This window comes from Haematobia irritans, chromosome 4 (genome assembly GCF_050003625.1).
Source record: "Haematobia irritans isolate KBUSLIRL chromosome 4, ASM5000362v1, whole genome shotgun sequence".
NCBI classification, from domain to species: domain Eukaryota; kingdom Metazoa; phylum Arthropoda; class Insecta; order Diptera; family Muscidae; genus Haematobia; species Haematobia irritans.
Genome location: NC_134400.1, coordinates 179,439,891 through 179,453,498, shown reverse-complemented (window position 1 = coordinate 179,453,498; position 13,608 = coordinate 179,439,891). Strand labels below are relative to the sequence as shown.

Below are 13,608 nucleotides of genomic sequence, written 5' to 3'. Positions count from 1 at the left end.
GCCTTTGAATTTGTTGCGCAAAAGAGCCATTGTTTCGTTAACTGTGTGGCAAGTGGCACCGTCCTGCTGAAACCACATATCGTCCACATTCATATCTTCCAATTCGGGCCATAAAAAGTTCGTTACCATCTCACGATAGCGAACACCATTCACAGTAACTGCCTGGCCGGCCTCATTTTGCAAAAAATACGGCCCGATGATGCCACCAGCCCATAAACCGCACCAAACAGTCACTATTTATGGGTGCATTGGTTTTTCGACAATCACTCTTGGATTCTCATTCGCCCAAATGCGGCAATTCTGTTTATTGACGAATCCACTGAGGTGAAAATGTGCCTCATCACTGAAGATGATTTTCTTCGAAAATTGATCATCCACTGCTGCCATTTCTTGGAACCATTTAACACGTTGTTGGATTGTGTATCTCTACAAGGTTCAAATTCAGTAAGTCTGAAATAGAGAAATGTCAAATAAAATTCGGAAAAAACTTGGCTTTTAGGTGTGGTTCACATTCAACATCGTCCCTTACAATTTAACCACCCTTTACTTTTTATTAAAAAAATGGCTTCAACCATAACATTTCGTACATCTTCATTGTTTATGCTTCTTCTTATATTTTCGTGTTGCCATCATATTTGTTCGTGCAGTGTAATACTTAGTACTAAGTTCGGTCCTGCGAAAAACGAATATCTTCATCTGTCTCCGTAAATAGGGTCTCAAACGCAGGGATGTTAACTTATTTATGCGAAATATTATGCCTTTCTATGTTTTCGTGCGAAAAATCCAGGGTTGTATAAATATGTGTTTAAAAAATGCTCAAAACAAAGATTTCGCATTTATTCCGCGCTAACGTTTTTTATATGGAGTATAACAGTTTTTTGTACGAAAACGTGATCTTAGTACTAGGCTTAAAAGGGCAAAACTTGAACGAACACACAATAAATAAATGAACCTCTGCCGTAGTGTTTATCCGACCGTGTAAGGTCCCCTTAAGCCAGAAACTACATTTTATGCTTCTATGCATCTCCTTTTATAACCACGATCAATAACACAAAACGATTAACAATAATTTCTCAATTTATTTAGTCACTCTCAAAATAATTTTAACATATACTTCTTGCTTTTTTGTTTGTTAAATAGTACTTGAATTATATACGCAATTACAATGCAACTTATACTTTATAACATACATCATAGAAACGAAATAAAAACAATAGAAATATTTATCTGTTCAATGGAAATTTTAGTGATAAAATATATACATACAAGCAAAACATAATAAATGCAAATATAATGATTTAATTGTAAAAAGGAAACATTTTGAATAATAATAACATGCTCTACAATTGCTATTTACAAATGTACAAAGTATTAAAAACATTCATCATACATATCTAAATTGTTTTTATTTTACTTAAAGAAAGTTAACTTTTACTGTATGAACATTTTCATAACAATATAACGGGTGGTTATTCATCTAATTCTTATCAGTACTGTGGAAAGGTGTATTTGACATTTACAGGTGTATTTGACATTTACAAAAAATAGGCGATTAAATAAGAGAGGTAGTGTCAGTTCTATAAAAACAACATTTTCTATTTCGTAAATGTCAAAAGCAAGTTGAATGCTATCACACAAAAGTACTTATTTCAACAAGTGATTTCTCAAACAATGTACTCAAAAACAGTAAACACACCAGTAAGGAAAGTTTTGGCAAATTTTAATAAAGTTACATTATAAAATGTTAAATAAACTGTATTACAATGGATTACATAGATGTCAGGCCGATTTCACAAAAATAAGTACATATTTTGCGACCTATTTTAAGAAACTTTAATAGACGTAATTATTATTTCTTTTTTTTCACTTGTTAAAGATAATTTCGTATTTTTAAGGAAAAAAAATTGGAATTTATTGCAAAAATGTATTTTACGAAGTACAAGTTGGGCGCAGACACTATCTGATTGTTTTATCATGAGATTAATTGTAGATTTTTTAACTTAGTTGGAGTATATAGAATTTATTTGGAACGAATTCTGTTAAATAGATCTGCATTTATATTGATAATCTTTTCATGTCGAATACCCAACAAGGGATTGTAGAGCATTAAAGTATATTGTTTTTCCAATGGATAATAGTATTTATAGTAATGCGCCAATGCATAGAATAACACCTTGCTGCATTTATATGGATATGGCTTTTCAAACATGGAAGTGGATACTTGTAAAACTACCGAGTCATCAAATATGAAATCAGCAACTCCATTTATATGTACTTGTCCACATTCCATATCAAGACTTTGTTTGCACGACATACGATCGAAAGGTAAAGTTTCGATGTATTGTTGAATAGCCCTTAGATTATCATAATCCACCTCCATTGCTTCCCCAAAATCTGAACGGTGTAATAAGGCAACAATTTTAATGTCATTCACAATATCTAGAGCATCGTTGTTTCCGTCCGCACAGCTTAAATAGGCTTTTTCCAAAATTGGTATGAGCCCTTGGACTTCTATAGGATTTTTATCCATTAGAGGTTGTTGGTGTTTTTTACATAAACATTTACGCATGAATAACTCCATAAATACTCCATAGTCTTTATACAATTGTAAATCGTGAACACATTGTGGATATTCAAATCTGGGGCCAACTTCAAACATCTTCCAAGGTTCATCTGTATTTAGGATGTCTGGATGACGATCAATAAATATCGTTGCGGATACTTTTCGAATACCTTAAAGTATAAGGAAGATTAAAAATTACTCTCAAAATATGTAGAGATGTCATAATATTCATTATATCCTGCATTACTCTGTGAAACCGGGTATTAATTAGTGCAATGTCCATCTGTAGTCACATTAATATCAGGTTATATACGATAACAAAAAACTCTACTACTTAAAACCATCAACTTTGAAATTATTTTATTTTTAGTTATTTCCCACAACCTATTTTTATACCCTCCACCATAGGATGGGGGTATATTAACTTTGTCATTCCGTTTGTAACACATCGAAATATTGATCTAAGACTCCATAAAGTATATATATTCTGGGTCGTGGTGAAATTCTGAGTCGGACTAAGCATGCCCGTCCGTCCGTCCGTATATATAGCCCCCATATAAACCGATCCCCCGAACCGGCTGAAATTTGGTACATGGTGTTGGTATATGTTCTCTAATGACCATGCAAAAATTGGTCCACATAGGCCCATAATTATATATAGCCCCCATATAAACCGATCCCCAGATTTGACCTCCGGAGCCTCTTAGAGGAGCAAAAGTCATCCGATCCGATTGAAATTTGGTACGTGGTGTTAGTATATTGTCTCTAACAACCATGCCAAACTCCATATCGGTCCATAATTATATATAGCCCCCATATAAATCGATCCCCAGATTTGTCCTCCGGAGCCTCTTGGAGGAGCAAAATTCATCCGATCCGGTTGAAATTTGGAACATGGAGTTAGAATGTGGTCTCTAAGAAACACGCAAGAATTGGTCCATATCGGTCCATAATTATATATAGCCCCCATATAAACCGTTCCCCAAATTTGATCTCCGGAGCCTCTTGGAGGAGCAAAATTCATCCGATCCGCTTGAAATTTGCAACGTGGTGTTAGTATAAGGTCGCTAATAACCATGCCAAAATTGGTCCGTACCGGTCTATAGTTATATATAGCCGATCCCCAATCACAAAAAAATTGGTCCATATCGGTTCATAATCATGGTTGCCACTCGAGCCAAAAATAATCTACCAAAATTTTATTTTTATAGAAAACATTGTCAAAATTTTATTTCTATAGAAAATTTTGTCAAAATTTTATTTCTATAGAAAATTTTGTCAAAATTTTATTTCTATAGAAAATTTTGTCAAAATTTTATTTCTATAGAAAATTTTGTCAAAATTTTATTTCTATAGAAAATTTTTATTCAAATTTTATTTCTATAGAAAATTTTTTCCAAATTTTACTTCTATAGAAAATGTCAAAATTTTATATAAACTTAATTATATACGTATTTAGTCGGCCTTTTTAATTAAATATATACCACGTATGGACTATGGTATGGTATGGTATATATTACGGTGTTAGGAAGTTTTAAGATACCTTGCCATCGGCAAGTGTTACCGCAAGCCAAGTAATTCGATTGTGGATGACAGTCTTCAGTAGAAGTTTCTATGCAATCCATGGTGGAGGGTACATAAGCTTCGGCCTGGCCGAACTTACGGCCGTATATACTTGTTGGTTTTTATATGTTATTAATGTACAAATTGTTTATAAAACTTTAAAGGCTTCCCAATAAAATGTTAAATGGCAGCACTGAAAAAAAATATTGTGGTGAGACCAAAGATTTCTTATCCTTAAAATACCAATCCGAAGTTTGTTTAGAATAGAAGTGCATTTCTATGATAAAAAGCTTTTTTCCTTACCCAAAAGCCGATATTTATACCCTGCGCCACACTGTGGAACAGGGTATTATAAGTTAGTGCATATGTTTGCAACACCCAGAAGGAGACGAGATAGACACATGGTGTCTTTGGCAAAAATGCTCAGGGTGGGCTCCTGAGTCGATATAGCCATGTCCGTGAACACATTTTTGTAATCAAAGTCTAGGTCGCAGTTTTAGTCCAATCGACTTCAAATTTGGCACAGGTATGTGTTTTGAAAGAAATCGGTTCAGATTTACATATAGCTCCCATATATATGTTAAGATACACGAGGAAAACATATATACAGTGACCCACAAAAGTATTCGTTTTTTTTTTTTGATTTCTTTAAATCAAATAAATTTTTTTTGTAAACCGTTAATTTTCAGCGGTGAATTTGACCCCTCACTGTAATGTTTGTGACATTTCTGAGTGTTTCAAAGCTTCTCTAAGTGGTTTCACAGCCATGTGTAACGCCGTTCAGACGGCTGTAAAAAGGAGGTCCCTTGTCATTGAGCTAGACATGGAATTGGGTAGCACTCAATGATAAGAGCGAAGTTCACCACTATGGTATCACAATGGACTGAATAGTCGAAGTAAGCCTGAAATATCGGGCTGCCACCTAACCTAATCTAACCTACTGCATCGGATCTATAAACAAAGACACTTGGTCGCATTTGACATGACACTTGTTTAGTCATATTCAATGCGTTATATTCTTGTTATTATTCGGGTAACTTTCGTAAAATAATGACGATAGTTTTATGTGAGCCAAGTGCAATAAAATCTATAATTCTTCGCATATAATATCTCAATTGTGTGTAGATAAGACTGTTAAGTTTATTGTAAAAAAAGTTTCAAATTTTACTACCAGGTAATGCACGCAAAAAAATAATTCTTTCCTCCCAAACGAAATTTTAGACAAACAAAGTTCGTTTCTCATTTGCTTTTCGCTGTAAGGAAGTGTATTTGGGAGAAAAGTATATACTTTTTGTGATAAACGTTTATTCTTTTCCAGGATGAAAAAACAATTTCATAAGGACAAACTCAAAAAAAAAATGCATTTCCCTCTAATTGCATTTTTCCTCACATCTTTCTCACATCGACGATGTTTTTTAGTTCTTAACACCTTTTCTTTTATTACCAACAATGTAGGAGAAATTATACGATTTTATAAATTTTTAAATTTTTTTTACCTTTCGCCTGGACGGAGAATCGAACCGCGCCAACACACTACCCACTGAGCTATGTACCTGTTATGGTGATCAATAGATAAATATCCATATAAGTTATATTTATATAACATAGCTTGCGGCGCCCACGAACCGAATAAACAAAGTTATTTAACAGAAACAAACATTTAGTTTGGCACCGTGGTGCAGTGGTTGCTATGTCCGACTTGCATGCCAAGGGTCGTGGGTTCGATCCCTGCTTCGACCAAAGTTTTTTTTTGTTTGTTTTACATATATTCCAGATATGTTCGGAAGATTCCGAAAAAATGTTCAACATTACATTGTAGTATATTAAATTTTGAACTGTAAAATGTGTCTTATTAAAGACCTTAAGTCAGAAAAGAACAGTGTTTGATATAAACGAAATGGACTGTGTTGCTGTTTCAAAAATAACTTTTTTTATTGAAAAAATAAAAATTTTGTAACAAACGAATTTTTTTGGTGATAACAGTTTAAAATTTTCGAAGCAATTCAAAAAACTCTAACAAAAGAAAAACGTTTTCGGTACACGTTTTCCAAACGTTTTTTTTCTTTGCGTGTGGAGATTTTTGGAGAATTTCATACTTAATTCCCATAGGGGTCCAACTTTTATATATTTTTATAAAAAATGTCAGTTTTTTTATTTAAAACTTTTTATTTACTCGTTACTGAGTTAGTAAAAACCCATAAAATCAATTTTTGTCCGGCAATTTCATGGGTTAATGCAATGATACCGAGTATACCGGTATGAAGCGGGCGTCAAGATACTAATGTCTCGGTAAAGAACATTTGTTGTGAGCAAGCCCTTATTTTTTGTGTTTGTTTGCTATGACATCTGTGAAAAATATTTAATACAACAAGTCATTAAACAGATCCAATTTTTTATCGTGTTAAAAATGTCGTATTTTGTACCATAAAGCAATGAATTGCGGAAAGTATTATTTTGTTTTCATTTGAAGAAAAGTGATTATAAGTTATTAAAAGCAACATAAAAATAATGTTTCAACGATTCAGAAATAATGATTTTGATGTGAAAGTTTGAAGACTCCGAATTGGATGGAGATGACACTTTGAGTCAAAAGCAATGTTAAATGTTGAACAACAAACAATTCCTGACCGTTTAAAAGCTATGGGAGATGCATTCGGAAACATAGAAGAAATTCCTACCCTCTAGTCACGAGAGTAACCAAGTGCCACCAACATCTAGTTTCGAAATAAGCTTTTTGAAATGCCTTATAGAGCTGGCTCAATTTTATACTACAGGTAATATAACTAGAATCCAAAAAAAGTAGCCAGTTCAAAACAAATATATATGTTATGGCCGTAAGTTCGGCCAGGCCGAATCTTATGTACCCTCCACCATGTACCCTCACCATGGAACTTCTACGAAAGACTGTCATCCACAATCGAATTACTTGGGTTGTGGTATCTTAAATCGTTTTCTAAATTATGAGTTAGTCCATACGTGGTATACATTAGACAAAAAAGATATGTATAGGTAAGTCTACAAATAATTTCGAATCGATATAGACTTTTGCACGATGCGTAGATAGCCAGAATTGAAATATGGGGGTTGCTTATATGGGGGCTATATACAATTATGAACTTGATATGGACCAATTTTTGTGTGATTGGGGATCGATTTATCTGAGGGCTATATATAACTATAGACCGATATGGACCTAGTTGGACAATGTACCAAATTTCAACTGACTCGGATGAAATTTGCTCCTCCAAGGGGCTCCAAAACCAAATCTAGGGATCGGTTTATATGGGGACTATATATGATTATGAACTGATATGGACCACTTTTGGAATGGTTGTTAAATATCATATACTACCACCACGTACCAAATTTCAACCAGATCGGATGGGAATCGGAAATCTGGGGATCGGTTGATATGGAAGCCATATATAATTATGGACTGATATGAATCAATCCCTGCATGGTTGTTGGATATAATATACTAACATCACGTACCAAAGTTCAACCGAATCGGATGAATTTTTCTCTTCCAAGGGGCTCCGGAGGTCAAATCTGGGGATCGGTTTATATGGGGGCTATATATAATTATGGACCGATGTGGACCAATTTTTGCATGGTTGTTAGAGACCATATACTAAAACCATGTACCAAATTTCAGCCGGATCGGATGAGATTTGCTTATCTTAGAGGTTCCGCTAGCCAAATCTGGGGATCGGTTTATATGGGGGCTATATATAATTATGGACCGATGTGGACCAATTTTTGCATGATTGTTAGAGACCATATACTAATACCATGTACCAAATTTCAGCCGGATCGGATGAAATTTGCTTCTCTTAGAGCAATCACAAGCCAAATTTGGGGGTCCGTTTATATGGGGGCTATACGTAAAAGTGGACCAATATGGCCCATTTGCAATACCATCCGACCTACATCAATAAAAACTACTTGTGCCAAGTTTCAAGTCGATAGCTTGTTTCGTTCGGGAGTTAGCGTGATTTCAACAGACGGACGGACGAACGGACGGACATGCTCAGATCGACTCAGAATTTCACCACGACCCAGAATATATATACTTTATGGGGTCTTAGAGCAATATTTCGATGTGTTACAAACGGAATGACAAAGTTAATATACTCCCATCCTATGGTGGAGGGTATAAAAATATGAAAAAAGCGAGATATAAAGAAATAGACTCAAATGAACTTCCTGTGCAGTTAAAATAAAGAACATCTTTGGGAGAGCACTTTTGGAAGTTCTTTTAAAGTTGTGCCTTGAGAAGAACTTCCAAATTTTTTTGCTGGGATGTTAAATTCGCCAGTTTTTTTTTTAAATGGAAAGTAGTCAAATGAGGAACCAGCTCTGCTTACATGTGTTTTAATTATTCTATAGGTTTGAAACTAACTCCAGTGGCTACAGGGTAATCACTGTGGAAGTAGTAGTACTGGTAGTTGAATTACCACATTCAACAAAGCGTACGGACTAGAATTGCTAGGCGAATTATTCGTTGGGTCATTAGAAGGACGAGGCAACAATGTATGATGTCATTTATGGCATATGGAACAACTAAATTAACCCTCTAATGCCCCTTTTTTTCGGAGTTGAAAAAAAAATTTCTAAGGTTAGTGATACAAAAGCAAGAAAATGAAATAAGAAAAAATTTTATGGTAAACTCCAGTGCATACTGCAAGGCCTCTTGTAGAGTTTTAACTAAGTTTTTTTTATTTCAGCCGTTTTTATTGTCTGTAGGTGGGTTTTACTAAAAACTTTCCTTTTAAAAAAAGCCCGCCTAAAGGCGGGTTTGGGCATTAGAGGGTTAACTTTGATGTGTTTGACGGTGGAAAGTCTATATATGGAAGTATTGGCATATCCAAAGTTATCATAATTTGCGTAAGAAATACGCGACCGGCCTGCGTTCGACCCAACCGCATGTGGGTTCACATGTTCCACTTGTGAAAATCCGAACAGTCGCCGAGATCCGATCGTGAACCCTAAATGATCAATTTTTTTATGAATCGAGCAAGACATGCAACATAGGAGCGATAAGTCGATAGTTATTCTCATCCGCCAATCTAACTTCTTCCTGTTCCACTTCATGAAAATCGGAAAAATACGTTAAGCACTTATCATACGCGATTTTTTAAATGTAAAATTTTGAACAATAAATACAAAATGTAATTGCTTGTTTAAAGATATTTTTTGTCCCTATTTTTATATCCACCACCATAGAATGGTGATGTTGGTATTATAAGTTTGTCATTTCGTTTGTACCACTATCGAAATATCGATTTCCGGCTATATAAAGTATATATATATATATATATATATATATATATATATATATATATATATATATATATATATATATATATATATATATATATATATATATATATATATATATATATATATATATATATATATATATATATATATATATATATATATATATATATATATATATATATATATATATTCTAAGGCGATATAAGCATGTCCGTCTGTCTGTCTGAATGTCTGCAGGCTACAGCCTTCAATAATAAAGCTATCTTGCTTAATTTTTGCACAAACTCGTTTTTTGTCTCCAAGCAGGTCAAGTTCGAAGATAGGCTATATCGGTTCATGATTTGGTATAGTCCCCATATATTATGACGAAAATGGTGTTTATCGGTCTATGGTTTGCTATAGCCCGATCTCCCGAGTTTACCTCTTGAACTTCTAGAAACCATAGTTTTTATTCAATTTGCTTGAAATTTGAAATCTAGAGGTTTTTGAGGACCATTAATAGGTGTTCCTAATAAATAGTGTATCGGTATAGATTTCTATATATCCACCTTATAAACACGCCCTCCGATTTGGGGTCTAAATTCTGCAGGTTTTTCAGAACCATAACTAGATGTGATTTCCAGATTTAACTCTTTGGGCTTATATAAACCGTAGTTTTGATCCGACTTGCCTGAAATTGTAACGGATTTAGTTTGTATCGCTCCATTTGGTAAGATCTCTATATAGACCGATTTCACTTCTTGAGGGTATAGACGACGCAACGATCATGAAAGTTGCTTGAAATAGAAAGTAAAATTTCCCGTTATATATTATCAAGTAACACGCTACGACGAAGAGTTTTCAAAGGTAACTGTTATATTTGATTCATGGTGGTGAGTATTTAAGATTCGGCCTGGCTAAATTTACTGCTGTATATGCTTGTTTTGTTTGTATTTGTATTTTAATGTATCGAATCAAACGGGTAAACGACAGGTAGGAACTTAGCACCGTCAATAGTTTGATGTACTCAGCAGCCAATTTCCCATATTCTCTCTATTGGCTTTGATTGCAACCAAATACAATAGAGGCAAGATAGAGAAGTGCCGTCAATACATTTGCAAGTGAAAATCAAATAGCCAAACATATGGGAATGTAATACTGTTTGATACTGTAAATGAAGAGAGAATAATAAAGAGATTTTTGATTTGGAAAAACAATAGCAAAAAAACACTACAAATATTAACAAAAAACAAGTATATACGGCCGTAAGTTCGGCCAGGCCGAATCTTATGTACCCTCCACCATGGATTGCGTAAAAAACTTCTACGAAAGACTGTCATCCACAATCGAATTAATTGGGTTGTGGTATCTTAAAACTTCTTAACATCGTTTTCTAAATTGTGAGTTAGTCCATACGTGGTATATATTAGACAAAAAAGGTATTTACAAATAATTACGAATCGATATGGACTTTTGCACGGTACGTAGAGAGCCAGAATTGAAATATGGGGGTTATATACAATTATGAACTTGATATGGACCAATTTTTGTGTGATTGGGGATCGATTTATCTGAGGGCTATATATAACTATAGACCGATATGGACCTGGTTAGGCATGGTTGTTAACGGCCATATACTAGCACAATGTACCAAATTTCAACTGACTCGGATGAAATTTGCTCCTCCAAGTGGCTCCAAAACCAAATCTCGGGATCGGTTTATATGGGGGCTATATATGATTATGGACTGATATGGACCACTTTTGGCATGGTTGTTAAATATCATGTACTAACATCACGTACCAAATTTCTACCGAATCGGATGAATTTTTCTCTTCCAAGGGGCTCCGGAGGTCAAATCTGGGGATCGGTTTATATGGGGGCTATATATAATTATGGACCGATGTGGACCAATTTCTGCATGGTTGTTAGAGACCATATACCAACACCATGTACCAAATTTCAGCCGGATCGGATGAAAATTGCTTCTCTTAGAGGATCGGCAAGCCAAATTTGGGGGTCCGTTTATATGGGGGCTATATATAATTATGGACCGATATGGACCAATTTTTACATGGTTATTAGAGACCATATATCAATACCATGTACCAAATTTCAGCCGGATCGGATGAAATTTGCTTCTCTTAGAGGCTCCGCAAGCCAAATCTGGGGATCGGTTTATATGGGGGCTATATATAATTATGGACCGATGTGGACCAATTTTTGTATGGTTGTTAGAAACCATATACTAACACCATGTATCAAATTTCAGCCGGATCGGATGAAATTTGTTTCTCTTAGAGGCTCCGCAAGCCAAATCTGGGGATCGGTTTATATGGGGGCTATATATAATTATGGACCAATGTGGACCAATTTTTGCATGGTTGTTAGAGACCATATACCAACACCATGTACCAAATTTCAGCCGGATCGGATGATATTTGCTTCTCTTAGAGGATCGGCAAGCCAAATTTGGGGGTCCGTTCATATGGGGGCTATACGTAAAAGTGGACCGATATGGCCCATTTGCAATACCATGCGACCTACATCAATAACAACTACTTGTGCCAAGTTTCAAGTCGATAGCTTGTTTCGTTCAGAAGTTAGCGTGATTTCAACAGACGGACGGACGGACGGACGGACATGCTCAGATCGACTCAGAATTTCACCACGACCCAGAATATATATACTTTATGGGGTCTTAGAGCATTATTTCGATGTGTTACAAACGGAATGACAAAGTTAATATATCCCCATCCTATGGTGGAGGGTATAATAATACGAAATGTATGGCAAGTAAACTTTGGTAAATGAATTTTCTTTGCAAAACTCACAAACTTAAAGCTTGATAAAACAAAAATAAATCAAATGCACTTCAACAAGAAATGAACTGTATCACTTGAACTGTATATGTAAACGGTCGAAACAAGGTATTGGAAAGGGCGCCAACTTTCTAGAACTTTTTCTCTTAATATTTCTTTAGTTTTATATGATAATGACCAGCTAGTATATTCGACGCAAACGGTGGTGTTGTTAATTGTGGCTTTTAGGAATAAATGGGAAAAAATACTTGATTAATGCCCTGGTCTCCGGCATTGAAAGGTTTATTTATTTTATTATCGCGAACAAAAATGTACCTCATGAATGTACGCCGTGAGCGTATATGTAACGGGATGGGGAACGTGGCATGTAGAGACAAAGTAGACGTCGTCATGGACATGATCACGTTGCCACTTGAAATGTTATACCGGAATTTCGCAACATTTGTACAAAAACGTCGTCAGCGATTCGTGTGAATTGTCCACAGCATGCCTTCAAGGATATTAGGATTCAACGATTTTTCATATCCTGCAACACTTTGTCATTTGTTCTCTTAATTGGGAGTATCTTGTAACTAGAGTTTCTTTGTTCGATTTAACCAAAAAATACCGCGAAATGATTTAAGCAGTAACAACAAAGCACAACGATACCAAAACAATTTTTAACCATCTTCAAATAATTTTTATGCACAAAACGAAATATAACATAGAAATATTTAATGTCGTCGTATAGTATATAAAAATATATAATTTAGTTTACCCGGTTCGAAATTCATTTTCAAGTAGTGCTTCAATAAATTTTTAACTTTATGTACAAAGACGATTGCACTTGTAAGCGATTGTCGCTATACTGAACAATAGAATCGTTATTGGTTTACTTTCAACCATAGATAATCAACAAATATATGACCCGTCCCTCTCCGCATCGAAAATGTTGTTTTGACATTTTGAATTGCCTTCTTCGTAAACAGCAAATTTCCTTTAAATTAAATTTTGTATTTACGCGAGTCTGGTCGCAATTTTTTGTGCAAATATAAACTTTTGAATATTTAATTGGATTGTATGTAAATCATCTTGTGCATCAAAAATGTTAAATGTTAATTATGGATAAAATTGAAAATTTTTGAAAACGAAAATCAAAGACAATTTTCCCCCAATTTTCTTCATTTTCGGAAATGTAAAAACAAGTATGTAAAGTCTAAAGTCGGGCGGGGCCGACTATATTATACCCTTCAGCATTATGTAGACCAAAATTTGTGTTACCATATCAACTTCTTCAAATGTGTTGGGAGTTGTTATCAAAATTTATATTCCTATATACAAATATTTATATCTGAAACGATTTGGAGACAATTTTTTGTACTTCTACAAAATCGCTAGAATTTAAAAATAGATCGGCTA

At 34.6% G+C, this 13,608-nt stretch overlaps 1 protein-coding gene across 2 annotated transcripts; it reads right to left on the bottom strand.

The window, feature by feature from the left end:
* Positions 1 to 1,059: 1,059 nt before the first annotated feature.
* LOC142234837 (uncharacterized) lies at positions 1,060 to 13,085 on the bottom strand. 2 transcript variants are annotated; one of them, XM_075306034.1, is made up of 2 exons: positions 12,968 to 13,085; positions 1,060 to 2,733 (listed from the first exon to the last, which is right to left on the bottom strand). In XM_075306034.1, the coding sequence occupies exons 1-2, from the start codon at positions 12,981 to 12,983 to the stop codon at positions 2,021 to 2,023; spliced, it is 729 nt and encodes a 242-aa protein (XP_075162149.1). In that variant the 5' UTR covers positions 12,984 to 13,085; the 3' UTR covers positions 1,060 to 2,020. The 2 variants fall into 2 exon arrangements, with proteins under 2 accessions (XP_075162149.1, XP_075162150.1); XM_075306035.1 differs by lacking the exon at positions 12,968 to 13,085 and adding an exon at positions 12,526 to 12,920.
* Positions 13,086 to 13,608: the final 523 nt, after the last annotated feature.